The following is a 27,978-nucleotide window of genomic DNA, read 5'->3' as shown; positions in this document are numbered from 1 at the left end:
GACGTCAGGCGGCGCCGGACCGGAAAGCGAAGGCCGCGGCCTGGGAGCCGTCAGGAGCACTGCCATATACCCTCTGTCCCGCTAATGGCACCGGGCAGCACCTGCAGTGTGGGGATGTAGGGGCATACTGCTCACCACATCAGCAAGGTGGGTTGGCAAAGGGAACACATTCACTGAGCAGGTAAAGCTTCCAGGCACAGACTTTCTGCTGTGACCACAACTAACTCCTTGCTCCAGCACTTTCTACATTGCTTTTAATGAGTGCTAAAACTCAAGCTTTCCCTTACTTCAGCACCTGTTATTCATCTGAGCTAAAGCACAGCATTCATCAGCAGTAGGCCATTATGTTTCATACTGGATCATCTGCTCTTTGACAGGTAACGCTGCCTGGATCATCAGAAAGCAACATTTTGGAGCTTGCAAACACTTGAGTTAAGGAATCTTGTCTTGGGAAACCTGCTGCTGAGTTAGCCCTCAAAAAACCCGAGCGCTAGAAGGAAGGATACTCCAGACCGAGCAATTGGGCCACTGGGCTACCAGCACTTAGATAACATAGTAAGTCATCAACACCAGTAAGTTCCTGGACCTCAACCTCTCAACAATTATTAGTTTTAAAACTAAGTCTTCATCCTTCTTGCAGTTCAGAGGCACTGAGGCAGAACAGAGCCTACCTGAGGAGGCTGAAAATGACCCAGATTCATCAGTGCCTTACTGAGAAGATCAAGTTCCTGCAATGACTAAAATGCTCATCTGGTTTTCAGCGACTCATTTTTTGATGTTGAGGAACATGTGTAGGTCTTCAACACCACAACACAGGTTGGAAAGGCTTTAGAAACTGCCACAAAAAACATTGTGTTACCAAGAAAGGTTTTATTCTTTTCTTTGCCAGTAGCTTTGTTAATTGCACCAAAAAAAAATAATCTTTGTTTTGCCATTTAAACATTTTTCACACATCCTATTCTGAATGACGTTAATTAAAAACAAGGCAAAATAAAATTCACAACCTTAATTAACTAGATAGGATCTATCGTTGAGGAAAAAAGAAACTGCTTTTCTTACAAGCTTTGCACAAGTGTCACATTTTTCTCTTTAAAAAGGAGGGAGCCAAAAAAAGGCAAATTGCTAAAACAGAAATCCTCATAAAAAGGAACTTTACAGAATTGTCAACAATATTAAGACGACACTGACTAGCCAGTTTTATTAGAGCATCTCTCAATCTACAGCTTCCCCCCTTTCCTTCCCTCCAAATCTGAGGCCAAGGAACAGATTAAGACCCATCTTCAGATGCTACAGACATAAATACAACAATCCCAAGCAAGACTGACACGAGCCAATCTCACATGGCATCTGAAAGTCTGGTTTGCACCATTTCCATCCCTCCTCCTCACTTCACATCCACTTCAGAGCTCTTGGTCTCCTTCTGCTCCTCTCTGAAGTATCTGTGCCAGTACAGCTGGCTGGGCAGCACCACACCCTCCAAACACTCAACAGCCACCTGCTCCTCCAGAAAGCTGCAGTCACACCTTCCCAGAATAAATTACAGTGTTCAACTAGTCTGCACCTGCCATTCCACATAAATAAACATCTCCATTGTGAAAACTACAGTATTTCTGGAAAACAAAATCTGCAGCAGTGAGTTGCCCAAGGAGTGGCTCTCCCTTTCACAAATATGCTTTTAATTCACCATGAAATGCACATTGCAGGACTTAAGACCCCCTTTTGTGTTCTCACTCTGTTCAGAGGCACCACAAAGTAGAAGAAGAGGGAGATCCTCCACTACTTTTGCCTTGACCAATGAGACCTCCACAGGCAAAGGTTAAGGACAACTTAGCACAGTTCCACTCTCAGCTGGATCTGAGAGTACCTGTCCCTTCCTCCCAAAAGATTTCTTAACACTGTTAAATCTGTGGTCCTATTTCCTACCTCCCCAACACAATTTCCCTCAGATCCCATCAATACACCATCGACATGAGTGATTTCTTAACTCCATTGTGTTTAATCAGGGCCTTCTGAGCACTAAGAGCTGAGTTAACCAGGGCCTTCTGGATGGAAGAAGCACAAGTGTGTCAGAAACAGGCTAATGGTTGGTTACCTTGAGCAGTTACACGTGCCTTTAATAAAAGCATCTGCATACAGGATGACAGTTGCACTGCCAAGAGACGTTGTTATGTGTAACTAGTATTGTTCACATACTCCACTGATCAAGGGCCAAGCGATGACCAACACATCTAAGAGATGTTGTCCACAGGACAGAACATTTAACACAGTATCAGCAATCATGTGAGGTGAAATATCCAACCAAGTAACACTGAAGGCCTTAGGTGCCACGGTTTGCAATGAGTGTCTGCTACTTCCTCTAGTTCTTAGTAAGATGCCCCTGAACAAAGCAGCTCATGCTGCACAAAGCAATATGGGCAAGAAAACCTAACTCACAGAAACATTTCTCTACAGACATTAGGTTCCTAGAAAAATAAGATGATGGGAAGCACAGAACTCAGGGATTTAAAAGAACATGGTTCAATTTGAATTTGTTTTCTTTCCTTTCAGAATCCCAACCTAATAGAGAGGATTGCACCACTGAGAAGTGATTTTAACCAATTAAGTTTCTTACTGGCATTTTACTAACTCCCAAATCTAAAACACAAAAACCTTCCTAAAAGGTCAATACTGAGAACAATTTAACCAAAACCCCAACAAAACAACCAAACATACTCTGTTTGCATCCTTTGGACTCTGGGTTGTTCTGCTATCAATACTAGAGAGCACCTCTGCTCTCTAACCTTTGTACCTACAGCTGAAGTTCCACAATTCCAGATTAAAGCTCAGCAGTGGTCTTAGCCTCCCACTTTACTGCTCTCTCTAGGACTTTGTATCTGGTTACCAGCAGAGTTGCAGGTACAGGGAAAAGTCTAATCCTGTGCTAGTGCTGCACCCAGAGTAGTAACACCAAAATCTGACATGCATGAAGATTAGTACTCAGCACACAAAAATATCCCTGTGAGGTAGGTATTCATCACCCACCTTTAGAGATGGGCAAACAGGCTAAGTCCTATGATGACCATGTAAAGGCCAGAGAGCGCATGTGGAAAGCAGCTCAGGGTTCTCAGTCTCTTGGCTCTACAATCACTCTTCTTGCCTCTTTCAGACTCATCGCTCTGCCTGTGCACAACCTTTGTAACTCTTTATACAAAGGGTTAACAGCCATCCCATCACCAACCCAACCTAGAAGTAAAGCAACACAGGCTATGGCCAGGAGCAACCATAGGGTTTGCTCCTTCCCCAAATAAAGTATCTCTGACCCAGTTTTACGTTGCTTTTCTCTTGCATTTTTCTATGCAAACATGCTGGCCTCCAGTGCTGTTTGTGGCCTGGGCAGATGTGACTAGCCTTTTAGGAGGCTCATTTACACTGGCATCCTCCCATTTTCAGTATGCTTATGTTCCCTAAGCTACAGCTGTCTGTACAGGGGAAGACATGGATGCAATCTGTTCTTAACAGTACAAGGAACTCCTCTAGCAAGGTGCTGGGAAAGTGGAAGTTTAAAAAGAAACAGAATCAAGACAGTGCTGCATACAACCCCATTACCTTCTGGAACTGCCATTCTCCTCCATGGGAGGTGCTTTGTTCTCTAACAGTGGTCGATTAACAGGAATGCTCCTCACCTTACTTGGGACCAAGGACTTTAATGATATTCACAGGTAGATGGGATGTATGTCACCTGCCTCCGTAACGCAGAGGGTCCAACACACGCGTTATTTCACAGCAAAGGAGAAAAGGGATCATTAGAAACAGCATCTTGGACAAGCATACAAAGAGGAAAATAAAAGCAGCCAAGCAGCAGATTGCTGGCAGAGTTGCCTCAGAGCTTCTGAACAAGCCGCCACTGTTCTGTTCCATGACTGTCAGTGCATGGCATGGATTTTTCTAATTAGACTGCAGCAATCCGAGCCCCCTCCTCCCAACCTTCTGCCACCAGGGGAAGGCTCACCACAGCAGCTGCCTCCATGGCAGGTCTCAAAGTCTGTTTATAAAAGGAAATGGAGAGACAGAGATGGACTGGTCCAGAGTTAAAACCCAGTATCATAATAATATTAATCAATAATCATAGTATTAACAGTAAGAACGGTGCAGCCTAGTGGATGTAGGCCCTGTACACTGCAGACATGTCGTTGTCTGATTGGTCCAATGCCTTTGCTCTTTTATAGACCTAGAGAAAAGAAATCAGAGAAGTATCAGTGTCCACTCTTCTGCAAAGCCTTTCTGCAGCAGAAAAAAAATTCTCTGCTGCACTGCATAGCAGAGAACTGCACAGTATGTCAGTAATTAGCACAGAGAGCATCAGAATGCACCGGGTCTTGCCCGGGCCATCTCCTTTTACTGATGTGGCATTCTGAAGCCACCTACAACCAAAACAAATCCAATTCTATCCTAGCCAAAGTGTATTTCAGTAATTGTTCCCTTGTCTTAGAGATGCTATCATTCTTAGGCTTTTGTCTCTTGACAAATGGCTCTACTGAAGAAATGCTGAGTAAGGCACTTGAGCACAGAACAACTCTTACCTCGTTGGCAGCAGCTGCCATGGGAGTTGGGTGGTTGACAGAATCGCCCAGTGCAATAGCTAATCTAAGATCCTTCTGTATGTATTTCAGGTAGAAATCAGGTTTAAAGTTTCCTTGCAAGATATCTGTCAATATGAATGTGTGCAAAAATATAAGCATGACAAAAGTAAACCAAGGACATGCTGCAAGGGCATGCAATTCAACATCAAAATTCCCTTTCCCAAACTGATCACCAGGAACACTGCTTTTAGCTCTTCTGCTTCTCTGCTCTCTTCATCTGGCCACAGCAGATACTATTGCCCAATGAAAAAGCAAGCTCACATTTCTAAGCACCTTGCCCTTCATTTAATTTATTACCCTGCCCCAATAAAACCTTCACTGTGAACTCAAGTCTTAAGTGGGCTGTAGATAATGCAGAACTTGGAGTGGATTCTCAGAAGCCCTGGCTATGAAAGGGAAGGAATGGCAGTCAGCTCTTCATTTCCAGAATGCTTATAACACCCAGAGTCCCAGGCTGATGAAGATGGAATGGTTATTGTCTCCCTTCTGCCATTATCTGAAATGCTGCTAGATTGTGACAAATGTCCTATAAAAACAGAAACAATGGAAGAGAACTTTACTTTGGCACTTCTGGTCCAGGAAGATGCTGGCAAGTTGTCCCTGATTGAGGATATCCAGAAGGGTCTGTTGGGACTGGCCAGTCACTTGAGCCAAAGTCAGTCCTTCTGCTATCGTTGCCATGAAACTGCCTTGGACCATGTTCACAATCAGCATCATCTTGGCGGCATTGCCTACTTCACCTGGGAGTGAGACACACCGTTGGCCATTCCTCCAGAAGAGACACAGTAGCTTTGCTCCCCCATCCCACATAGTATTAACACTACTGGACTCTCCATATCAAGCCCTTGGTACTTCTCCCTTCCCCTTAAGACTTCAGAAAACTTACACATTTTCCAAGAACTCAAAAGGAGGAGAGAAATCATAACAAAGCATGATATAAAATACAAAGCAACATGGATCCTCCAAAATGAACCAGTGTTCAAAGAAGAAAATCTAAGCCGGAGGCTCTGAAATTGGCCAAGCTGCAGTAGAGCAGGCCAGTTTCCCACACTGCCCAAGGAGACAAGAAACAGATGAGAGAGGCCTCTCAGGCTCCTTGCTGCAACACCCAGTCCTTGCCCTGTCTAGTAAAATGCCATCAGGCCTTTTATGTTGTAATTACCTAGAAAAAAAGAGGTTTTCCCCATCGCTTGGAAACAGCTACTGCAGTCCTCATATAAACCCCTGTCACCAGCTGCCAGGATCACAAGCATCCCATCGTTGGACAGCTGCTGATTTCCTGAGACTGGGGCTTCCAAAAAGCGACCACCCCGCGACACTATCACCTGGAAAAAAGAGCAGGGCTGGTTAACTGTGCATGAATAGGAGGTGCTGGTGCTGAGCAGGAAGCAGAGAAAGTTTTCTTTAGGGGACTCCTGTCTCTGAAGACAGAATCTAAAAGCAAAACAATGATCAGAGCACCTCCGCTATGGGGACAGGCTGAGCCAGTTGGGGTTCTTCAGCCTGGAGAATAGAAGGCTCCAGGCAGACCTTTGAGCCTTCCAGTACCTGAATGGGGCTACAGGAATGCTGTGGAGGGATTTTTGACAAGGGCTTGGAGTGACAGGATGAGGGACAATGGCTTTGAGCTCGAAGAAGAGAAATTGAGACTGAAGCAATAAGACACTGGATTGGGTTGCACAGAGAGGTTGTGGATGTCCCCTTCACAGAAGTGCTCAAGGTCAGGCTGCACAGCGCCTTGACCAACCTGGTCTTGGGGGTGGGTGTCCCTGCCCATGGCAGGGAGGTTGGGACTGGATAATCTCTAAAGTCCCTTCCAGCCCAAACCATCCTATGAACAAATAACTCACACATATAAATAGGAGAGTAAAGCACTGTTGCTCTGATTCTGCAAAGAGTACTTGAGACCAAAAGTTGCCTTCACAGTCCAGCAACACTTTCCTACACCCACTGCTAGCATGCATGTTTTAAGCAGGCAACTGAAGTGCTTTTGCCATAGCACACTGTGAAGGCCAAGGAATCAGTGGCAGAGTGGTACAACTGGGGTAGGAATCTCAGAAGCTTGACTACTGCCTTTTCCCCAAAGGAAATGTCTTTGACAGATCTCTGCAGGCAGAGGTTTACTAATATGTATGACTCTTCATTCTCCAAATTCATGTCACACTACTGCATCACCAGAAAGTCTGCTTCAAACTACATCAAACCTAGCTCTGTCCGCCTGTCCAACAACACATGCTGTGGTTAGGGCAAAGGATAACAACTGAGATGCCAAAGAGGAAATCACAAATACCACATTGGAAAGAATCAGAAGGCTTCCACAGAAACCCTCTATAATAACATTTCTACTAGATGAAACATGAAGGTGCTCTTGTTCCCCAACCATAACATTTAGAATAAACAGATTATGCTTTTTATCAATTTAAGGACACTTATTCATCCAGACAGCATCCTGTCCTTCAGAGTCCTACAGGACACTTATCTGGTTACAAATACTTCTTAAGAGATCAAAACTTGGCTGACTCTTTGCACTGGTGCCAGCTAACAGCCCTGCCAAATCTACAGGCTTTGCTGGTCAAGATTTGACAGGTCACTATGTCTTAATTGCTTGGAACTGGAGCATGTTCTGAAAGGTGCCCCGTAATCTTCAGAAGCATCTTTATTATCAACAGTTCACTGTCTGAAGCCACAAGAACTGCAGGGCTGCTGTTGCATCACAGGTGTTAGAAGTTCAGGTCAAAGTGATTACCTGGGCCAGCTCTGTCACTGTATCTGCATCCACGGTGGACATGTCCACGTAACACTTCCCTGGGCGAATCCCTTGCAACACCCCACTCGGACCAAGTACCAGCTGTGGGGAACAGAAGAGCGGTAAAGCAATAGGGTGTCTGCAGAGAAACTCAGACCCTGCAGGGCAGCAGTTCAGGTGGTAGATTTCTAGAGGGCTCTCCAAACTTACCCCTCAGGATTATTATTTTTCAAAAGGCATGACTTTTATTGGGACAGTTATTTTTGAACAGCTAAATTACCCAGCACCTACAGTGATCCACATTACCCTGGTAAGTAGGAATCACAACTGGCATGCAGTATCTTGTAGTCTACCTGGTGGAGGTAAAATAAGAGCTAATCCTTACATCCTTTGCTGCTTTTGGATCTGATACACAGGCAAAGGTGATGTCACAGGTGGAGACAACTTCAGCGGGGGTTCTTCCCAGCCGTGCCCCCTCCTGGATGAACAAATCACACTGCAAAAGTCACAAATTCAAACGTAAGAAAAATCAAGTACAGACAAAATATGTTCTCTAGTGTTGTGCCAAAAGAAACTCTGCTGCTAGACCAAACCTAACAAGAGTCAGGGATAATTAAACAGCAAGTGGGCTATCTTCTCTTGCTTTGTCCACACACAAAAAGGGCTCTTTTGCACATTTTCTGAAACCCCAAGTGAAGAACTTCAAAAGAAAGATGCAGGAAAAGAGAATGCTCAGGTGAAAGAAGAGATTGAATGATGTTCAGTTTTGGAGAAGAGATGAGGCAGCAAAAAAATGGTAAACAGGAACAGCAAAAGGTGTTACTGGAAAGCAAACAGGAATATGCACATCTGAGACTGAGAATGGTGGTTCAGTAGGCTGCTCCTTCAGAATCTTAACTCCTTCTTACTCTACGCCCTCCTGCCACCCATCTTTTGCAGTGAGAAATCTTTTAATCCCTTTTAATAAAGTAACCACACTGCTCTTGTCTCTGATCTTCCACCATATTATTACAGCCTCATGTCTGCTCCAGTTACATCCTTTTCTTTCTCCCCTACAAAGAGTAACACTAGCTAGAAGATAGGTTTAATGTAAGCTCCATTTTCACTGTGAATATACCTATAAAAGCCTCCTCACTCCAGTTTTATGAGCAAGTTTTCAATTGAAGCTCTGTTACTGCAACATGAAGAGAGCAGTGGATACGTAGATGAAGCTGTGGTCAAGCACTGCATCCTACCACACCACCACAAGGATCAACCCCCAAGCACCTGCTCTTTTTGTCCAGCCTCATGACACAATGACTTGATTATTTCCAGAGGCACTTCACATTGCATTCCTCAACACATATATAAGGTTGTGATTTTTCTGGCAGCTCTGTCACATTCAACATGGCAATGGGGTGGGGACTGCTCACATAAAAGTGACCACACTAAGACAGACTACAGCTTCATCTAGTCCAAAGAGGTCACCAGCAAGCCCCTAGGAAATAACAGAACAAGGTGGCAAACACAGACTCATAGAATTGTCAGGGCTAAAAGGGACCTCAAAAATTATCTAGTTCCAACCCTACTGGCACGGGCAGGGAAACCTCTCACTAGATACAACATACTTGTGTTTCTTTGGTATCCGCTCCCAGGCACCACTGATTGGTGACTCCAGTCCTCCCTGAGCCAAGAGGTGGTAACTACATGTTGAGAAGAGATGAAGTGTCACCTGTACCTTAAGCACATGCTTACCTTCTCGGCGGTCCGGTTCCAGACAGTGACAGTGTGACCCATCTTTAGTAAGTTGGAGACAATGCCACTTCCCATCAAGCCAAGCCCAAGAAATCCTATCCTGAGGGGAAGAGACAAACATTAATGAAACAAAAGGCAGCTGGTGTCAGTCTCTCATGGCCTTGGAAATGATGAAGAGCAAACGCTGGAGCATCACCAAGTGCAAAAGCCCCAACCCACAAGAAAACCAAACATGTTTCATCGCAGCCACAGCTAGAAGGGGCAGCTACTGACCTTTTAAAAGCAAGCTGGTATTTATTTTGCTTACCAAGCATTCCTAACAATCTCCTGAATAAAGTCTTCATTCTGCTTCAAAAATCTACCTAATTATTGAAGTCTGGGTGGTCTGGTTTGATTTTGGTTGTTTGTTTTGGGTTTTCTTTCTTTGGAGGGTTTGGTTTGTTTATTTTGTTAAAATTGCTGCTCTTGTGCTTTCTGTTGCCAGCCACTGCCTTCCTGAAGATAAAGGGAACATTGAGAGATCAGCAAGTGCTTCTCTTAATTAATTCTCTGATATTTAAGCTAAGTCAGATGTACGATGACTTACTCCTGCTACTGAACAACACATTATAATCTTTACCATAAAATAATCCTGCAAGGACTACTGGGCTAAGCACCACACACACAGCAGGGATGCAGTCACCAGTCTGTAGCTGCAATTCTGGACAAAGGCAGGAAGGAAGAAACAGACCGGTACAGGACAGCACAAGTGGCAACAGCATGGTCCCAGATACACGCTGCCTTCCCCCATGCCTCCCCTCCAGGCTAACAAGAATTCTGCTCCCCCACTTGCAGAAAAAGACAACAAGTGTCATCCCTACAGTTACTTGCAAAAGGAATGCCTTTGCAGTCATTGCTGCGAGGATCTTTTCATACATCTGCAGTTAGCTTCACACCAAACCCACAGCTCTAGCAGGATGCCGGCAAAGGGCTCAGTTACAGGTCTGACGTAACTTCACAACGAAACCTGCCTGGTAATTCCCCAGTTAATTCTTCAGAATCGGCCACACTACAGATGCACTGTGGCTTTTACAAGCCACCTGCCCTCTCCCGGCTAGCCAAGCTGCTTTTTGTTGGAGCACACTAACTCAGGCAGGTCAGAGCAAGTCTCTATAGGCTCCTTAAACAGGCCAAACAAGGTCCACCTATTTTGAAGGCTGTAAAACAGAGAAGATATTCTCTCTCTCCCAAACCACCTCTGAGCCACGCTTTCCTGAGAGACTGTTTTACCTGAACAGCTTCATTGTTATTTTGGTGCCCCTGGAGTACAGCTGAGAACTGACATCCCATGGGAACGACCCCAACGGCAAGCAGCAAGCTGTGTCCTGAACTCAATTTGAACAGAGCGGAAGTTACAGAGTGAAACAGGAAGCTCAAGTTAGGCTTCTCTCACTCTAGAAAGGAGAAGGGGGGTGTTAGAAAAAAACAGAAAGCTCACATGCTGCACAGCAAAGCTCCTGTGCTGGGAGAAGACACCTCCCTCTTCCTCTTGTCGTCTACAGGCTCAGAAGGACTAAATAACCCCAGTCAACTGCCAGGCACTACTGGAGAGATAATCTTTTATCTTTCTGCCTCACACAGCACTCAAACACTGCTGGTCCATGTTCCGCCCTACAGCAAAAGGGCGACTGCAGAGAAGTCCTGAATTGCAAACGTATCCAGATCAGATCCTATCCTGAATTTTTCTGCTGCAGAGGCCCTGTTTTTAGCTGCCTCCCTTTCCCCCTTATCCCCCAAATCAGGATTTCAAACAAGGACAGAGAAGATCTGTAGTTAAGAGGGAAACGTTAGGTTTATTTATTCTCAGTGACAAGCTGGATAATGGCTGCATGTATGAGATGGCAAGGAGAAAAAGGAAGGGAAATGGCTGAAGTGCGTTGGAGATCTTACTTTTTGTCTGTAGGTGTGATGCTGCCATTGACTGCTGTGCTGTCTGCTGCCTGGATGGAGGTGGATCCTGTTTCCTGGGAGGGGGAGCGAGGGAGGGAAGAGGAAAAAAAAATACAGTGCACAGCTCTGAAGGAACTGCAAGTCCTCATGACAGTAAGGAAAATCCATCAAAACTAAGATCTGCCTTACCTCTTCACAAACCTTCAGCTTCTTTGTGATGGCTTGATAGCAGACAGTTGGCTGTATGGAGAAGACAAAGCATTCAAGGCAAGGACAGTGCTGATTTGCTCTGCTGAGCGAATTTCTTTGCTACATATCTTCGTCACATAGAAACAGACAGCTCACCTACCCACCACCATCTGCACAGCACGACAACTAAAGCTTCCCTCAATGAGGGAAGATAAAAATCTATTCCAAATGCACTAAGCTCTTCCTTTCTCATCCTGCCCAAGCATTTCATCCTGTTTTATGACACAGGTACTACAAACTCCTTTCTGCAGTTCATGTAACAGGCTCCTCTGAAGGCAAGAATCCAGGGCCTTCCTAGTCCCACATGGCCCAGGAAGAACAGAACTCTAAAGCTGGCCACAGAGCACCTTGCATCGTGTCTGCTTGGTATGTCAGTGCAACCATGGAAGCAAAACCTTCTTGTTACCATGAGAAGGCACACGGCTTTCAACAAATGTTAACGTGAAGATTGCTCCCTCCTATGCTGCTCTTATTGTGATCTTCTCTAGATTAAAACTGCTCTCAATCCTTCTGGCTCTACCCAGATTCTCAGCTAGGTGCTGCATTTAATTTCATCTTTCCTTTTCCTCCTCATGTTTACTGCTCAAGATAAAATCTTGCAAAGCTTCTGACTCTCAGGAGATAAGTTTGCTGTATTGCACATGGAGGCTTTCTGATCCTGGAAATTCTCCTGCCATATGCAGTTAATTGACAAATTAATCCAGATAAAAGAACTATTAGGATAACTCAAGACAAACAACAGGGTTTTTAAACAGAAAAAAGAACTTTTCCTACCCTTCAACATTCAATCCACAGAATTTACTATAGCAGAGTTGTCAAATCCTGGTGCTAGATAATTTTTAACTACTTCCAACTATTCGTTGTACTCAGTGCTAAATAATTTTAAACCTTCAGGTTAGGAAGTAATTGAACTACAAAACTGCATGTGAAAACCGAATTGCTGCTAGCCCCTGAAGAACAGAATTTCACATCTCCTTGTGCTTAATCCCAGCAAAGGGCAGGATGCTAGCCTAGACACACCAGCAGCTAAACGCTCACCTTCTCTGTCTGGCTCAGCAGGAAGTGATGAAAATGTGGATCACTGTCCTTCACAGGCTACAAATAGAGAAAGTAAAGGCTCAGAAACATTCCCAGAGAGGCACTGAGCAACTACAGCACAATTTCCTTGTTCTCTCAAACTGCATGAGAATAGCTTAAGGTGGGAAATGTAAAATGTATCAGTGGTCATCAAGCAGCCTGTTTCAGTTAAGCTGTTAGCACTGTGTTTCATTCACAAAGCTAAAGCCGTTCATATCACATTCCTCATCTTTGGACACCTGTAGGGAAACCAAAGGTTATTAACACAATGAAGAGATCTCAGACCCTGTTCTTTCCAAGGGAATGAAAATATTTCCTTTCCAGTCTTCAAGAAACTCGTTAGAAGAGTACTCTGGGAATTGTCTGGAGATTACACCTAGCACTGTCACATGTTAGGTAAATTCACATTAAGAGCAACAGGGGCCGCAGGCCCAGACATCTCAGCTCCTCAGCAAGCACCACGTGTGCTAGCCCAGTCACGCTGCTCTTGCTCTGCTTCACTGATCACTTAAGTAATGATGCACAAAAATGCAAGGTTTCCAAAGGCTGCTTATTGGGGAAATCAAACAGAACCACCCCATATCCAGACAGGGAGAGACTATCCACGTCATCACCTCTAGTTTTGGAAAGCCAGTCCCAGAAGCACTTGTGAAACAGGAAGTGCAAAAATAAGTGCAGCAAGTGTGAATCTGCAAACGGTTCCATAAAGACTGAAATCTCACTTCCCAGAGTACTTCTTGGTTGCCCAGGATCACAGAATGTTAGAGGTTGGAAGGGACCTCCAGAGATCATGGAGTCCAGCCTCTCCCGGCAAAAGCAGGTTCACCTAGAGTAGTCTGCACAGGAATGCATGCAGGTAGGTTTTGACAGTCTCCAGAAAAGGATGTTGTTTAGCTTTGTTACACTACATAATGACAAAACAGGAGGGTTTTGTTTTGTTCCTACAGGAGGAAGGAATTTCACTATTTCACAGCACAGACAAAAGGTTCTAGATTTGCTTTCACAAACCCAGTTCTCAGATCACACACATCATAAAGTTTCTCACCTCACTGACGCTTGGTGGCCATTTAAATCCGGCCACTGTCCCAGTCATCACCCTCTTCACTGTACTTGACTCTGGAATGGTGAGGTCCTGAGGAAATACAAAGAGGATCAGAAAGAGCTTACAATCTGGCTCAGTGGCTGGCCACAGCATGTTGATCATATGAGCACACAAACAGAGCTTTGAAAATCACTACAAATGTCTTCCATTTCACATGTCTTCCCATGAAGTGTTCGTATTTAACACAGAGTATTGTCAACACAGGTGAGGTGAATAAAACATGAACTGCCAACAAAGGAAGTCAAACACAGTTATGGCTTTGGGAGAATCCATTCTTCAGATGTGAGAGGAATTACTGCACTTGTGTAACCATGCAATAGGAAGAGAAGCAATGAACACCCTTGATCCAGCATTTTCCTCTGGCAGATGCAGAAAGCTAAACAAATTAGTGATCACCAGAGTCAGAGGTCTGAGCTCCTCTAATCCTCTTCTGTCATAAAAAAGCAGCCTACCTGCTAACAGAACCTTCAAAGCATGAGGCTGGTAGCCACATCTGCTCAAATTGTCATAATCCAAGAGACAGAAATGGATGTCTGGACTGTCCTATTCACTCAACAGGCCCCAATTTGTAGCAGCATGGTAACACTGAATGCACTGGATTTTTACTGATGAGCTAATGAAAATTCATCTTTCCTATTCCCCCAAAATACAGAGGTTAAAATAGGTCTCTATGCTGTAAGCCATAGACATCTAGGGCTTTGTGCTATTGAAGAGAATGTGCAGGACTTGCATGGCATGTGTTGTATCACTGAAACGAGAGGAATCACATTATCTCCTCTCCTAAACTGCTCCCTGAAAATGCGCAGTAGCTTATTGCTCACACAGACCCACCAGAGAAGAGCACAGTCTGTAAAAAAAAACCTGAAGACTCCTGGGGGCAGCTATGATGCAATTACTTCATCTGTCAGCAGGGACAATTTAGATATCAGGCTCCTACCTTAAAGTGTCTAGAGAGAGCCCTGCACACTAAAACTCTCTCCTTAGAGACCGTGCCGCTGCTTCTTCTGGTAAATCATGCATGAAACCTGTTCTGACACCTATGAAGTCATGCTGGGCCCTTGAAAATATTCATATAAGCTTAAAAATCAGGGTGAGTGATCCCTTATGTCTACAGAGCACAACTAAGCCATAACCAGATCCTTGAATTCTGTGCATCCTTATTGCTTGGAAAAACAGAATTTGGACTGTGACTGGGCCAAAAAGCCCCAAACCCCACAAATCCTACCCCAACACTGCAGTAATTTAGGACAATGACATAAATGTCTTCCAGCCAAGGGCTAACAGTTTGGGACTGTTACGAAAACCAAGAAAGAAGAAGAGATTTTAGAATTATTTCATAGGCTGAAAATTCAAGCAGCATTGGTCTATTTCCATTGCAATCTATTTAATTGTCAGTATCTTACTTGCCAGAAGCAGTAAGGCTACTTTCCTGCATTAGCTTGCTTACTTTCATGGTTAGTGGCCAGACATTTACCACACAGCTGGCCACCTATTTGTGATAAAAACTGTTTAAAACTACTCCAATGCACTTTGCCAGTAAAATAATTTCTACTACCATAATCGGCTCACCCAAAGCACTCTGGTGCCTAAAAGTAGCTAATACAGTAAAACCTAAGCACACCATGTGTCAGCACAATCAGAATTCTCACAGCCATCGGTCTTGATCAATTTTGAGACACAAAAGCATTTTCCAAGTGGAAAAATGAAAGGCTTGGTGGCTTCAGAGCAATGTGAAGATATGACATGCAACACATTCCGAAAGGAGAAAGTATGTTGCTGGTGAACTGTTTCCCTATATCAGTCAACTCACAAGTTCTGTAATTATTAGTAAGAATTCACAGATAAGTATCCACTCCTCCCCTCCCTCAACTCCCCCCCACAAAAGGAGAAACTGATGGGCTCTACTGGACAGCCTGACTAAACAGAAGCTGGTTCTAGCAAACTGCCAGTATTTCCTACAGACCTAGTGTCTGAGATGATCAGCTTCATTTTACTACATCAAGAGTTTGCCCTTCAACCACTGAAGGATAATTCATTCACAATTTTGGAGATCAAGGACTACCATCTTGACTTGCATCCTGAAGAACAGTGAAAGCAAAGACTGTGAAGCACAGCATGGCGTGATCCCCCTCGAAGCACAGGTGAGCAAGCAGGCTGAAGTCTCCCAATGGTCTTCAGGTGCAGTGTCGGATGGAGCATGTTCATTGAAATAATCCAGTGAAATAATTATCCATTTGGAAGGCAAGATCTGGACCAAAACAGTCCACTCCACAAGAAAGAAGCTGGAATTCTAAAGGAGGGTAGACAAAGCACTGGTGACTACTACTGCCACCTCAACATCCAGAAATAATAGAGAAGTAATGGGGATAGAATAATAATGTTCCAAGGCTGAACCTTTATAATGGATGATGGAAATACACCACAGATGCTGAAACAAACAATTAATTCTTCTGGTGGATTCCCTAGGCTACAAGAGCTTTTTCTTTAAGACCTAGCCCTTAAGAAGACCCCACCCTCTGTAAGTACCGAGAGTGAAGCTGAGCAACCTCTAATTGCTCATCCGAAGTATGTGAGATGGAAGAAGTCAGGAACCAGATGAAGACCCACACCTCTTCACTAATCCTTCCCACACCAACTGAACATGAGCAAAGGCAAGATGAAAGGTGGAGTTTCACGATGCAGCTCTCAAAGATATGAATAAAGCCATTCAGAATAACCAGCTGGTAAAAAAAACTACAGGAAGAAGCAACACTGTGCTTGCCAAAGGTCTGGTAGTAGTAACTAGGAGCAGCTTAAAAAAACCTGACACTGAACTGACTCTTCCTGCTTGGCTGCCAGTTAAAGTGCCAGTCAACCTTGGAGTCCATCTGCAAAGTCCACAGGGCACTGGCGGACATGCACAACACAAACCTTCTCGTCCTTGGGCGGACGCCCCCGCTTTCGGGGGCTCTGATCCTGGGCTCTTTTCAAAGGTGACTTTGATCCTCTCTCTGATGAAACAGAAGAGACCCTCTTTTTTCCTTCCCCTGTGCCCTTCTTCAACTTCCCTTCAGACAAACTGGCCTTGCGTTTCTCTTCGCCAGCAGACTGCTTGCCTCTTTCTTCGCTGGAATTACGACGATTCTTCTCTTCGCTGGAGTTATGGGAAGACGCCTGAGAGATTACAGAATACAAGATGGTAAGGGAAGAAGAGAAGAGCTGGAATGATTTTCATGCAAAACCAAGGATGTGAAGGACTGTGCTGATTACTATCAAGCAAACCACCAGCACAGTAACTTGAAAACCAGTATTTATTAGCCCTTTGAAGTCGGTGAGTGAAGTTCCTGGTTAGATCTGTGAAAACCACATCAGCTTAAGTAAGCAACTATCAGAACAAGCTGCTTGAAGACTTGCTGGGAACGCATGTTATGTACTTCCAACCTACCAAAGACAGCAATTCTAGCCCAAGATTTAAGACTGATTTATCAAACCATCACAAGCAGACTGATTAAACTAATGGAGAAACTGAGGAAGCTAACACCGCTTTTTTCCCACCAAACAAGACTGAATGGGAAGAAGAAGGGAAAACAACCCCAAAGGAATGAACAAAAAAAACACCCCTCAGCTTGCCAGAGGCAACATATTCATTTCACATGGAAAGGCATCTGACCATCACTCATGCCAAGATTTGTTTTGATGCACAAAGAGCCTACTCACCTGGTCCTTGCCTTTGGTTTTTCTAAGAAACTCCTCTACAGCATCCACAGCTTGCTGGAAGCGCTTACCCTTATTAATCTTTATCATTTCCTCTTTGTGAGGGTGATAAGGCTTCAGCTGCTCCACTTTGATCCAAGCACTAGAAATAAACAGAAAAAGTATAAAGGTCTATTCTCCAAAGAGCAACTTTTTCAACCAGCCCACTTTTAGAAACACCAACAAACTATTTTTTCTCCAGAGCAACTGATCATAGCAGCCCCAACTCACTTGCTTTGTACAATCAGAAGGGCTGCAATTTCTGCACTCACAGGCAACTGCCACTTTTACTTGGTTTTATATCCTCTCATACTAAGGAGTGCTATGCTCTAACCATTAATCATATTCTTTGATAGCAAGATGGCTTTTGGATGTGATCAGAGGTACTTGTTTCACACAAAGGCAGGTGAGTGTTCCTGTATCACCAGGAGGACACTCACAATCAGATGGCTCCACATAAAGTAGCAAATAACATGAACCTGTTGAGAGGTTGTTGAAAGTAGAGGTCACACAACAACCTTAAGCCACCAACCCCTCATTCAAACACACTGTGCACAGGCAAGTGTCCACAAAAACTGCAGAAAATCAAACTTATACAGCTGACAGCACAGCCAACCACAAACACAACGAACACAAACACCACAGCCCATTGCCGACTTCTGAAATACCTTGAGGTTCTGCACAACAACAATGGGTTGTTTTGAGGAAAAAGAACTATTTTCTTCACTGTTGATATTTTAAGATAAACTGGTACAGTGGCAGAGTTAATACTCTGGTTGCAGTTCTATAAGGAAACTGAAATGACTTCCCTGTTTCCATTGCTGCTCATTAGGACTCCCTGACATTTCCCAAATGGCTAAGTGGTCAAACACAAGGTCACAACTCCATTTTCCTTCAGATTGACAACAAACTTTCACCACTCCTTCCAGGCACCTCAGGGGAATGCCTTTGCTTTCAACACAACTTGTGACTCTCCCTAGATTCAAGCCCAGGCTTATCAGACACTGCTACAAAGCCATTTCTGTCCTACTGAAGATAGGCCTGCAATGGTTTGGGTAAAGCTCTTCCTGAACCAGGAAGGCCAAGAGTGCTTCATAGCAGATAGCATCCCAGCCTGCAGTAAAAATCAGTCAAATTGATCTTCTCTGGTCCCAAAATGTGTTTATGATACAAACACTGACTACCCATGACTACAGGTTTGAAATGTTCTCCAGTGCAGTCCAGCTCCTGCATGAAGGTGAAAAGGTTTCACTGCTGCCTTTTCAAACACTGCAAGCATGATACAGCTACACTAAACATAAAGGTAACAGCTTTGCTGGGTCTCATTTGCCCCCTCCTCACAAAGCAGTAAAGTCCACTAAAGTCTTTCAAACCTCACTAGGATTAGCCATTGTTTGGAGTCAGGAATCAACTCGCTTCAAGTAGACTGAAACATTTGGGTTACACCTGGAGAGATGACACATCCTGTCTTTGACATCATCTCCCACAGCATCCTTCTGCAGAGACTGGCTGCTCATGGCCTGGACGGGTGGATGCTTTGCTGGGTTAAACACTGGCTGACGGCCAAGCCCAAAGAGGAGGAGGGAATGATGTTAAATCCAGCTGGGGGACAGTCACCAGTAGTGTTCCCCAGGCTTCAGTAGTGGAGCCAATTCTGTTTAACATCTTTATCAATGACCTAGGTGAGGGGATCAAGACAACCTCAGTAAGTCTACAGATGACACTAAATTGGGTGCAAGTGTTGATCTGCTTAGGAGTAGGAAGGCTCTGCAAAGGGATTTAGGCAGGCTGGCTGGGCTGATAATGGACAATGGGATGAGGTTCATCAAGATGAGGTTCTGCACTTGGGTCACAACAACCCTAAGAGTATCCCAGGCTTGGAGCAGCGTGGCTGGAAATTGCCCAGTAGAGAAAGACCTTGGGGGTGCTGGGTAGCAACAGTTGAACATCAGCCAGCGTGTGCCCAGGTGGCAAAGAAGGCCACCAGCATCCTGACCTGGATCAGCAATAAGTGTGGCCAGCAGAAGTAAGACAGTGATTCTGCACCTGTAATGAGCACTGGTGAGGCCACACCTCAAATATTGGATTCCGTTTTGGGCTCTTCACTCCAAGAAGGACACTGAAGGGCTGGAGTAGGTCCAGAGAAGGACAACAGAGCTGGTGAAGGGTCTGGAGACCAGGTCTGTTCAGGAACAGCTGAGGGACCTGGGGTTGTTTAGTCTGGAGAAGTGTAGGCTGAGGAGAGACACAAACTAAAAAGTGAAAAACAGTCTTGAATGAAAGCTCAGGGTTAAAAAAATGTATTGAAAAAAAAAAAAAGAAAAATTGTCTTTTCCATTCTAGTCCATTCTTCCTGTGTCTCCTACCTGGACAACCTTCTATAAGGTATGATCATGATTTTTGATACCAGATGTCCATAAAGCATTTGTGTGCAATGCTGCAAACACTTGAAAACAAAATAACCTTTCCACCAAACAATTTTCCTCATGTGTACACACAGGATTTGCTCTGTTAAGCAATAACCTCAAAGCCAATGACGGCAAATAATTAGACAAGAGGTCTCTAGGATGCAACATATAAAAAGAAACCACTATTTCTCTCCTGACTCATCAGTGAATTAATGTCCTAGCAAAGCACCAGTAACATTACTGAAGTGTCACATTTAAGACGTAATTGTATTCACACTGCTGCACAGTCTGGTACCTGTAAAGAATGGGCCAAATGAGAAATGAAAAGATGTAAAAATGGTAATGGGCTCCTCTGCTCAGTTCTCCTTACCCTTCCTCAGCCTCTCCAAAACACCATTCTTTTAAAACCACTACTCATGTAAAATCCACACTGCACTCAAGAACAGTGATCGAAACTCAGAACGCCTGTAAAGCAGAGGCAAGTGCAAATGCGAGCTGCAGCTGCATGGAAAGCAGAGGCAAGGAAGAGACAGAACCAGATATACTAGATTCAAACCCATCATACCAGCTTAGCACAGGCCTTATCCCCCCCAACTTTCTATCCACTCTCCTCCAGCACAAAGATACCAACTCCTAATGACAAATTGGAGAGATTTTGCAAGCCTTACAGTTAGGGATGGGAAACAGTGACATTCTATCTCCAAACCAGTGTAGGAATAAACATCATGAAGTTTTACACTGTTTGGATATCCACACTAAACCCTAACATAACAAATTTTGAAAGGCTAAGAAGAATTGCTTGGCTATTTAGAAGCCCAGTGTGGAAGCACAAAATAGATGAATCAAGATGAGTTTCCTGCTGTTAAAAGGGAACATCACAATTTCCATCAGTAAAACAACTCGAATGGCTGAACTCTGCAATTGGAAATAGCAGCTTGTTAGTGGGGAAAAAAACCCATGGCACACACTGCTAGAATAAACATCCAGGCAGCTAAAAGGAGGGAATCTGCAAAGTGTTTACACATCCAAGGATATCAGTAAGAGGTGGAAACCGTTTGACTGTTCAGCTTTGGCACTCCGCCTGCAGCACTGTCTAACAAGGTTCCAGCTGGCTCTGCTATACAGCAGCCTGGCTATAGCAGCAGAGCTCTGCACAGATAATCTGCCTGAGAAACACCAGCAATGGAAGCTGACCCTCCCTGTCAGTTTAACCTACACCCCCTGGCTGCAAGAGTACCACCTCCAACACCTGGTTCACTTTAAGCAAGTGCTTTCTGATGTCAGGACCTTTAGGGTCATTTTAGAAAGACTACATCTAGAAATTTCTCTCTCTGAAGACCAGAGAGCACAGCAGCAGCAAAGGACTGGGTGTGTGCATCCCAGCAGGATACTGAGGATGGGAAGGCAATGAGTTCTCTGCTAAATCACTGGATCTGATGGCAACAGGCTGCAGAGCATTCTAATTATCTTGGATAGCAAGCTTCTTCTATTTTTCCCTTAACATAACAAGTCAGGAAGAGGCCTTTGACCCAATCTCTTTTAGTAAGAATATTTAGTTTGTTAATTCCTGATACTTCAAAAAGCTTCTATGAGTAAGAAAGAACTGCCTCAGCCTCCTATTCAGCCTTTGATACTTGCAAGATCATTTAGCTGCTACCAAATGTCTAAAAGGGGGGGAAGAGGGCAGGATGGGAGGTGACTATGTCACACCTCTGACAACCACAGGGCCCTCCCTATGAAATGCAGTGAAATGGTATCTGAGAAGCAATGATTCTTTTAGCGTTGCCAATGCCATGCTGGGTTTCCAAGCAGGCCATGAAATGTAGGAATATTGTGAATGGGTCACTGCAGCATCACACTGGTGCAGGAAGGATTAGTATTCAATTCTCAGCTATTCAGTATTACTATTCAATTCCTGAACTAGTCAGGATTTAATAAATAACCAAAACTCAGCTATATGCTACACCAAATCCACTTTCAAACTCGTCAGTCTATTTTCATTCACCTCTTCACCCAGCTCAGACCCACGCACACCAGTTCCTACTTGCAACCAGGTTTCTCCCATATCTTTGGTGTGGGAAACTGGGGCCGCGTTAAGTCATAAGGAAGCAATTGCTACTGAGCTTGAACCAGAGCATTTCTGGCCACAGCAGTCACCTGGGAATCCCCAGAAGGGAACAGAACTATCAAGTCTGAGATTGCCACTGTTAACCTGGCTGGCAAACACCCTCAGCAGTTTGTGAGAGGGGTTCTGTCCACTGACTAGCATCACCTGCACCTCACACACAGCTCAACAGGTGAACAGGTCATATCCAGGTCCTTACCTACTACTGCCTTACTCTGTCAAGGTTTAATAGGAGAGCTGTAAAAAAGTATCAGTGGTAATGTCACCTGACAAACTTGAATGTGGGAGAAAGTGCTAGAAAAGAGCAGCAACACACACCAGAGTATCAGTATGAGTAAGTGTACTCATCATACCATGGAGTAGTCAGAGATGGAGCTCTGCATTCTCCTGTTCACGCTGCTCATTATGCAAAGCAGTGACATTTTGCCAGGTACCTGTTTCTACTTACTGCTTATACACAGCCAGAAAAAAGTATTCACAAAACACTGGTGTACTTGCCCAAAATAATTAAAGGGATTTTCTCTTCAAGCTCATGTTAAGTGAGACCAGGTTAAGTTTTTCCTGATTTGGTTTGCTGATTGTGCTGAAAGACAGGATTTACTCAGCAGCAGACTGGTTATAACAGCACAGCTCTAGCCTGCATGACTCTCCAACTTGGGCAGAACAGCCACACCAGCGTCTCTCTTTTCTGTCCATCAATATGATTTTTAAAAGAAGAACCAAGGGGACAGTATTTAGATTTCATTTTCAGGTGGAGTATGCCAGTCAAAGTGAGCAAATTTCTAAACACCATTATCTAGCAGGAAATTACTGAAGTTCACAAGCTGGAGATGGGAGGGGGAGATACAACAACCACCACCATGCTGTTGTTGTTACTCTGCCAGTGAAGGGGACGTTTGCAAGCCACAGCTCTAAAATCATGTCATAAATCCTGATTATTTTGCAGCTCTGAAGGATCATTTGCAATCATGCTGCTAATCTCAGCTACAGGGTTCCAGACACATGACCTCTTTTCCCAAACTTGAATAAGAACATCTCTGTGTTCAATTCTGTAATGTGAAATACAAGAACAGAGAACAAACAATCAGAACAGAAACAGCAAATAGGCTGCTCTGGACCACTTTGAGGTCTACACTTCATGGTCCTTAAAGACAAAAGTCTCAACCCAGGACACTCCTCAACTTTTAGAACTTGGCTAGCTGAAATAAACATGTCTAAAAACAACATAACCACCAAAAAACTCCACACTCTGCCCTCAAATCAACCTTCACCTGCCTTACATTACTGGAGACCCAACAAATGTTCCCACTGATACACAACATTCACTTCTACCCCCTCAAGTTCAGACTTCAGTTCTCAGTGGACAATTACTTTAAAATATTGAGCAAAAGTAATTTAGCAGTCAAAACCACAGTTTCCTTAAAAAAAATCCATTAAGTGGTCTTGGTTCTTGCTCTTTTTTTTTTTCTTTCCCAAAAAGAGTCTTCTACAGAGATTTGCAATTCTCTCTCTTAATCAAGGATTTAACACAAAAATAAAACCAAAACCTCCAAAATTACTTTCAGGTTCAGGAATTAATCAATTTCTCAGCTCTGGATGTGAGGCTTTTGTTTGTTTATGTTGGTTTTATTTTTTTTCCAGTGTGTAATTATCTAAGACAACTATAACTTTGTGCATGCATTTGGAATCAATAAATTCTGCCTTACAAAAAGGTAGTCTACAAGAGTTTTAGCTTTCCTCTGCTGTAGAGTCTTCCCAAAGCAGAGCAAGAATATTTTTCAGCCCCCAGGGAAGACAGTATGTTCTTTTACAAATGGCAACTACTCAGCTGGTTTATTCTTCTGTTGGAAGAACAGAACCATAGAATATATCTGGTTGGAAGAAGCCTCAAAGATCATTCAATCCAACCCTCAAGCCAGTACTGAAAGGTCAACACTAAACCATGTCCTCTTCTCCAGCTCCCTCAGGTGTTCTTCATAAGCCAGCTGCTCCAGGCTGTCTCAAGCCTCGTTGCCCTTCTCTGGACACGCTCCAGCCCCTCAATGTCCTTCTCCTTTTGGGTGAGGGGCCCAGAACTGAACCAAACACTCAAGGGGTGGTCTCACCAGTGCTGAGTACAGGAGTATGATCACCTCCCTGTTCCTGCTGGCCACCATGTTTCAATACAAGACAGGATGCCACTGGATTTTCTGGCCACCTGGGCACACCAACCGTCAACCAATACTCCCAGGTCCCTTTCCAAGTCACAGCTTTCTAACCACACATTCCCGAGTCTGCAGCTCACCATGGAGTTGTTGTGATCCAGGCGCAGGACCTGGCATTTGGCCTTGCTGAACTTCATAGAATTAGCCTTGGCCCATGGGTCTAACCTGTCCAGATCCCATAGTAAAGCTTCTCTACCCTCTAAGAAGATCAACACAGCCACTCAGCTTGGTGCCACCTGTGAACTTTCTGAGGGTGCACTCTTTCCCCTCAGCCAGATCACTGATGAACAAATGCATTCTCAGCTCTTTCTCAAACATGGCTACATGCTAAAATCTAACCCTGTCACATCACATCTAGTCTTCTGAAAATGGAAAGCCACCAAGAACTCTCTATCACAGTGGTAACTGAAATCCTGACATGAGTATGTTAAGTCTTCACACACAGTAGTGGCCATAGCATGCAGTAATAGTTGACTCTTTTTGTGTGTAGATCAAAGCAAAACCTTTGCAGAGTGGCACTGCAAATGCTTCTTCCATGTAAGATTCAAACTACAGAGCACATTATTTTCCCCAAGTGAAAACAAGCAGGTACATACTGATCTTCTGTTCCAAAAAACTTCACAAAGAAGCACTTTTTTCCACGAGGTTTCTTCAGATCTTTAGGTGGATTAACAATCTGAAGGTGATTAGAAGTGAAAGTTAAAATGCACATAATCAAAATTTTTACTCAGCAATTTTACTGTTATGTCTTACAGCTGTTATAGCTACTTAGAAATTTGCCTTTTTTTAATGTTTCAAGTCTTTCTCAAAATATGTAAACTGTCTATTTCCTTAGCCCTGGGTATGCTGCAGCAGAGTGACAGGAACTCCAGTGACAGCTCACTACATTCTTAGTGAGGCTTCCTTCTCCCTATCCCAAAGAGATAAGATGCAAATTTTTAATTAATACTATCTGGTATTCTAAATAAAAGTTTGATCAATTAGGTAACTTTTAAAGTTTATACTTAAAGCTTTGTCTTTTCTCTCAGAATAGATATTAGTAGAGACAAAAGTTGTCTTCCAGTTACCCAGGTGATACCTGGAAGACTGTAAGGGAGTTTAGACTGAACTTGATCCAATAATCAAACGTTTTTGGTTGTCAGCAACACTGACACCTTTGCAGACACCTCAGCATGTTTAGTCCTTCTAGCTACACCCAAATTGAAAACAAAGTTCTTGCAGAGGAGAGGAAGCAATAAAAATGGCACAGAGCGAATTCTTGTTTTTTAAAGTCGTTTTGGTCTTACAGCAGACAAAATCAACAAAACCAAAAGACAAAGTTTAACTGCTCTGTACCCTAAGAGCTACTATTCAAAAACTACAGCTCAAACCCAGTATCTTGAGAAGCCAAATTCTTTATTTTTATTATTTCACAAAATGCATTTAACCAATTTACTACGAGAGGAAAGAAACTTGTCCTTCAGAAAGTGATAAAGCAACTAAACCTGGGAAACACAATCAGTTCCAGACTTGGATGAACTGTTCTCTGTTGCTTTTAATTTCATCTGAACTAACAGGTGATAGTGACAGGTTAAACTTTCAGATCAAACTGGCTGACAGTTTAGAGGTGTTGCATTAAGAAAATAAACAAAACCAAAAGCAAACAACCCCCCCAAATAATCTCATACACACAAAAGAACAAAACTCAAGACAACAACCAAAGAAAAAAAAAAATCTAACACAAACCAAACAACCAAACCAAAATAACAACAACAAAATCCACCAACCCCAAAATGCAAACCAAACTGAAACTATAAAACCAGCAATAAAATAAAAAACCTCAAACACCAAAGCTTACCTTTCCTGGCCATGGAGGGTACCGTCCCAGCTTCCCCCTAGAGAAAAAAAATAAGTATTAGATATGAGAACCAGAGGAAAAAAAAAATACTCCACGCCTACCCTTTTGCATTATGACTTATTTTTCACATTATGAGTTACAGTTTAACAGTCAAAACCTACCATGAAGGGCAAGGTGTGCAGTTGACACCCAAGCATTGGATGCCTGCACCTAAACTGAGCCTCTAAACAACCCGTGTGAACTTGCTGGAGATAAGAATTTAAACGAACAGAGGAGCAGCAGCAGCACAGCTACTGCCTCGAAGATCCAGTGCTGTTGTAATTATTACTCTTACAGGAGTGGGCATTCCCTCATGAGGAAATGAAAATCATTGATGCAGGCAATCAAACCGAAGTTCATGTTGATAACTTATATCCAACAGGGCAGTGAGCTGAGCAGCCACTGATTTCCAGATCAAAGAGCTGAAATTCTTAGTTCTCACACAAAAGCATTAACAGCAGGATTCCCTGAAGAGGAGTTCCATTACCACATCCTTTAGGTGCTCAACATCACAGTAGAATGTACTAAAGATACAAAACAGCCAAAATAAAGGCAGAAAAGTTTATTTCCTACACTTGCAAATATTTCCTAATGGAAAAGTACACACAACTACTTCTTCAGAGAGGAAAAGCCACTTCAACGAGGTAGCTTTGTGATTACCTTACCCTTGTCACTCACTTGGGCTGCAGTATTCTCACAAAAACTTATCAGTCTTGAAAGAGACTGGCAAAGAACCTGTGGAACCTGCCAGCTCCTGAACTCTCGGGGAAGTGGCACTGCAGCCCCTCCCGAGATGGCAGCACTACAGAGCCGGCTCAGAGGCGACGGCCAGGCAGGAACACTGCCAGGAGCTGTAACCGTGACCGTGTCTCATACTTGAAGTTCCATTCTTTTGCTAAACATGGCATTCATCATAGCCTTTCAGACGTTACTGTTTTACTGATACAGCTCTTCTGCGACGGCTCTAGGGTTAGTCGCTGCCTAGGCTGTCAGGTTGAAAGCTAAAGCAGGACAATCTGCATTCCAACAAGGAGAGTTTCTTATTTAAAAAAAAAAAAAAAGCTAAAAGGAACCAATCTTTACTTACTTCACTTGATAAACTAGACAAATTTACAGCACTATCAATTTTTTCGGATGAGAAACTGCAGTTGTCACAGCCCGAAGCACATGCTTCTTATTATCTGGGATATAAATACAAATGCATGCATTTGGGGATTAGCCATTTCTTGCAAGCTCTAGCAGGACCCTAGCCTGTCAAGTACAGCAGTGCCTATGCACTTAAACTGGTGCTTACAGGGCTCGCTGCAATCGCCTCAGCTCTCCCGGTCAGGAAATACAGAACCGGGGCTCTCTACCTATCTGAGAGTCAGCCTAGAGCGACGAGGGGAAATGGCTTCTGTGAGCTTCAACAGGGACATCCCAACCCTGTTCTCCCGGGCTCCCGTACTGCTTCACTAAAGCGCTGACAAGAAATAGCACCGATGCGTTCCCTAAACACCCACTAACTTATTTACCTCCGTTCTCAACTCCCGTGGGTGCAGACCTTGCTTCCCATCTCAAGGATCGCCCCTGTCCCGCTCCCCTCATCCTCTCCACCTCACACAGCTTATTTTAGGCGCCGCCTCCGAGCAGCCTCCGGTGCCGGCCCGGCTAAAAGCCGGACCTGCCTGCCCATGGCCCGCTCCAGCCCCGACCCACGGCCCCTGACAGCCTCCTGCCGCCGCCCCAGCCCCTTCTGACATCGCCACCGAGAGACAACGGCGGCGCGACCCGCTGCCAAGCCCCGCCGCCACTTGCCCTGCTAAGCTCCTCTCCGGTCACAGCCGTACCTAAAGTACTCCACGGCTCCGAGGTGACTGCGCCCGGCCTGTCTCGCCTGCCACCGCACCACGCTCCCCGGGCCAGGCACGGGCCGGGCACAGCCCCGCCGTCGCCCCGCCTGCGCCGCCACAGGCGGAGTCTCAACCTCGTTCCGCAAGAAGCGTACGTCCTACCCGCCCAGCGCCGGTTGGCGGGCGACTGCCGCCGCCCCGCTCTGCCCTGCTGCTGCCGCCCGGCCTGCGCCGCCACTCACCACACCAGGTCTCCGAGCCTCAGACTCACGGCCGCCATCTTACCGACAGAGCCCCCAGCCGCACCGCGCACAGCCTGCCGGGACAGGACAGCACCCACCGCTG

The 27,978-nt window shown here is 44.4% G+C and overlaps 1 protein-coding gene and 1 long non-coding RNA gene across 4 annotated transcripts; one reads left to right on the top strand and one right to left on the bottom strand.

The window, feature by feature from the left end:
- The first annotated feature begins 5 nt into the window (after positions 1-5).
- On the top strand, positions 6-1,160 carry LOC135180703 (uncharacterized). Its single transcript, XR_010304538.1, has 3 exons — positions 6-147; positions 378-555; positions 641-1,160. It is a non-coding gene; the product is annotated as an uncharacterized LOC135180703 (long non-coding RNA).
- On the bottom strand, positions 851-27,978 carry GLYR1 (glyoxylate reductase 1 homolog). Of its 3 annotated transcripts, none has more exons than XM_064153390.1 (16): positions 27,876-27,978; positions 25,763-25,799; positions 24,522-24,601; positions 17,153-17,291; positions 16,367-16,609; positions 13,400-13,486; positions 12,316-12,372; positions 11,218-11,268; positions 11,029-11,102; positions 9,100-9,199; positions 7,751-7,861; positions 7,366-7,467; positions 5,782-5,944; positions 5,180-5,359; positions 4,560-4,684; positions 851-4,207 (listed from the first exon to the last, which is right to left on the bottom strand). In XM_064153390.1, the coding sequence occupies exons 1-16, from the start codon at positions 27,911-27,913 to the stop codon at positions 4,133-4,135; spliced, it is 1,662 nt and encodes a 553-aa protein (XP_064009460.1). In that variant the 5' UTR covers positions 27,914-27,978; the 3' UTR covers positions 851-4,132. The 3 variants fall into 3 exon arrangements, with proteins under 3 accessions (XP_064009460.1, XP_064009458.1, XP_064009459.1); XM_064153388.1 differs by having other exon boundaries at positions 7,366-7,464; positions 27,876-27,977; XM_064153389.1 differs by lacking the exon at positions 16,367-16,609 and having other exon boundaries at positions 27,876-27,977.

Source organism: Pogoniulus pusillus, chromosome 13 (genome assembly GCF_015220805.1).
Source record: "Pogoniulus pusillus isolate bPogPus1 chromosome 13, bPogPus1.pri, whole genome shotgun sequence".
NCBI lineage: Eukaryota > Metazoa > Chordata > Aves > Piciformes > Lybiidae > Pogoniulus > Pogoniulus pusillus.
The sequence above is the reverse complement of the archived record's forward strand: the minus strand, read 5'-3'. Positions and strand labels throughout refer to the sequence as shown.

Excerpts from the sequence above, each read along its gene's own strand:
- GLYR1 (XM_064153390.1), bottom strand. The coding sequence starts at position 27,913 with ATGGCGGCCGTGAGTCTGAGGCTCGGAGACCTGGTGTG. Across the intron at positions 7,862-9,099 it reads GGAACCGGACCGCCGAGAAG|TGTGATTTGTTCATCCAGGA; the intron begins GTAAGCATGTGC and ends TGACTTTTGCAG. Across the intron at positions 4,685-5,179 it reads CCTGGACCAGAAGTGCCAAA|ATATCTTGCAAGGAAACTTT; the intron begins GTAAAGTTCTCT and ends TCATATTGACAG.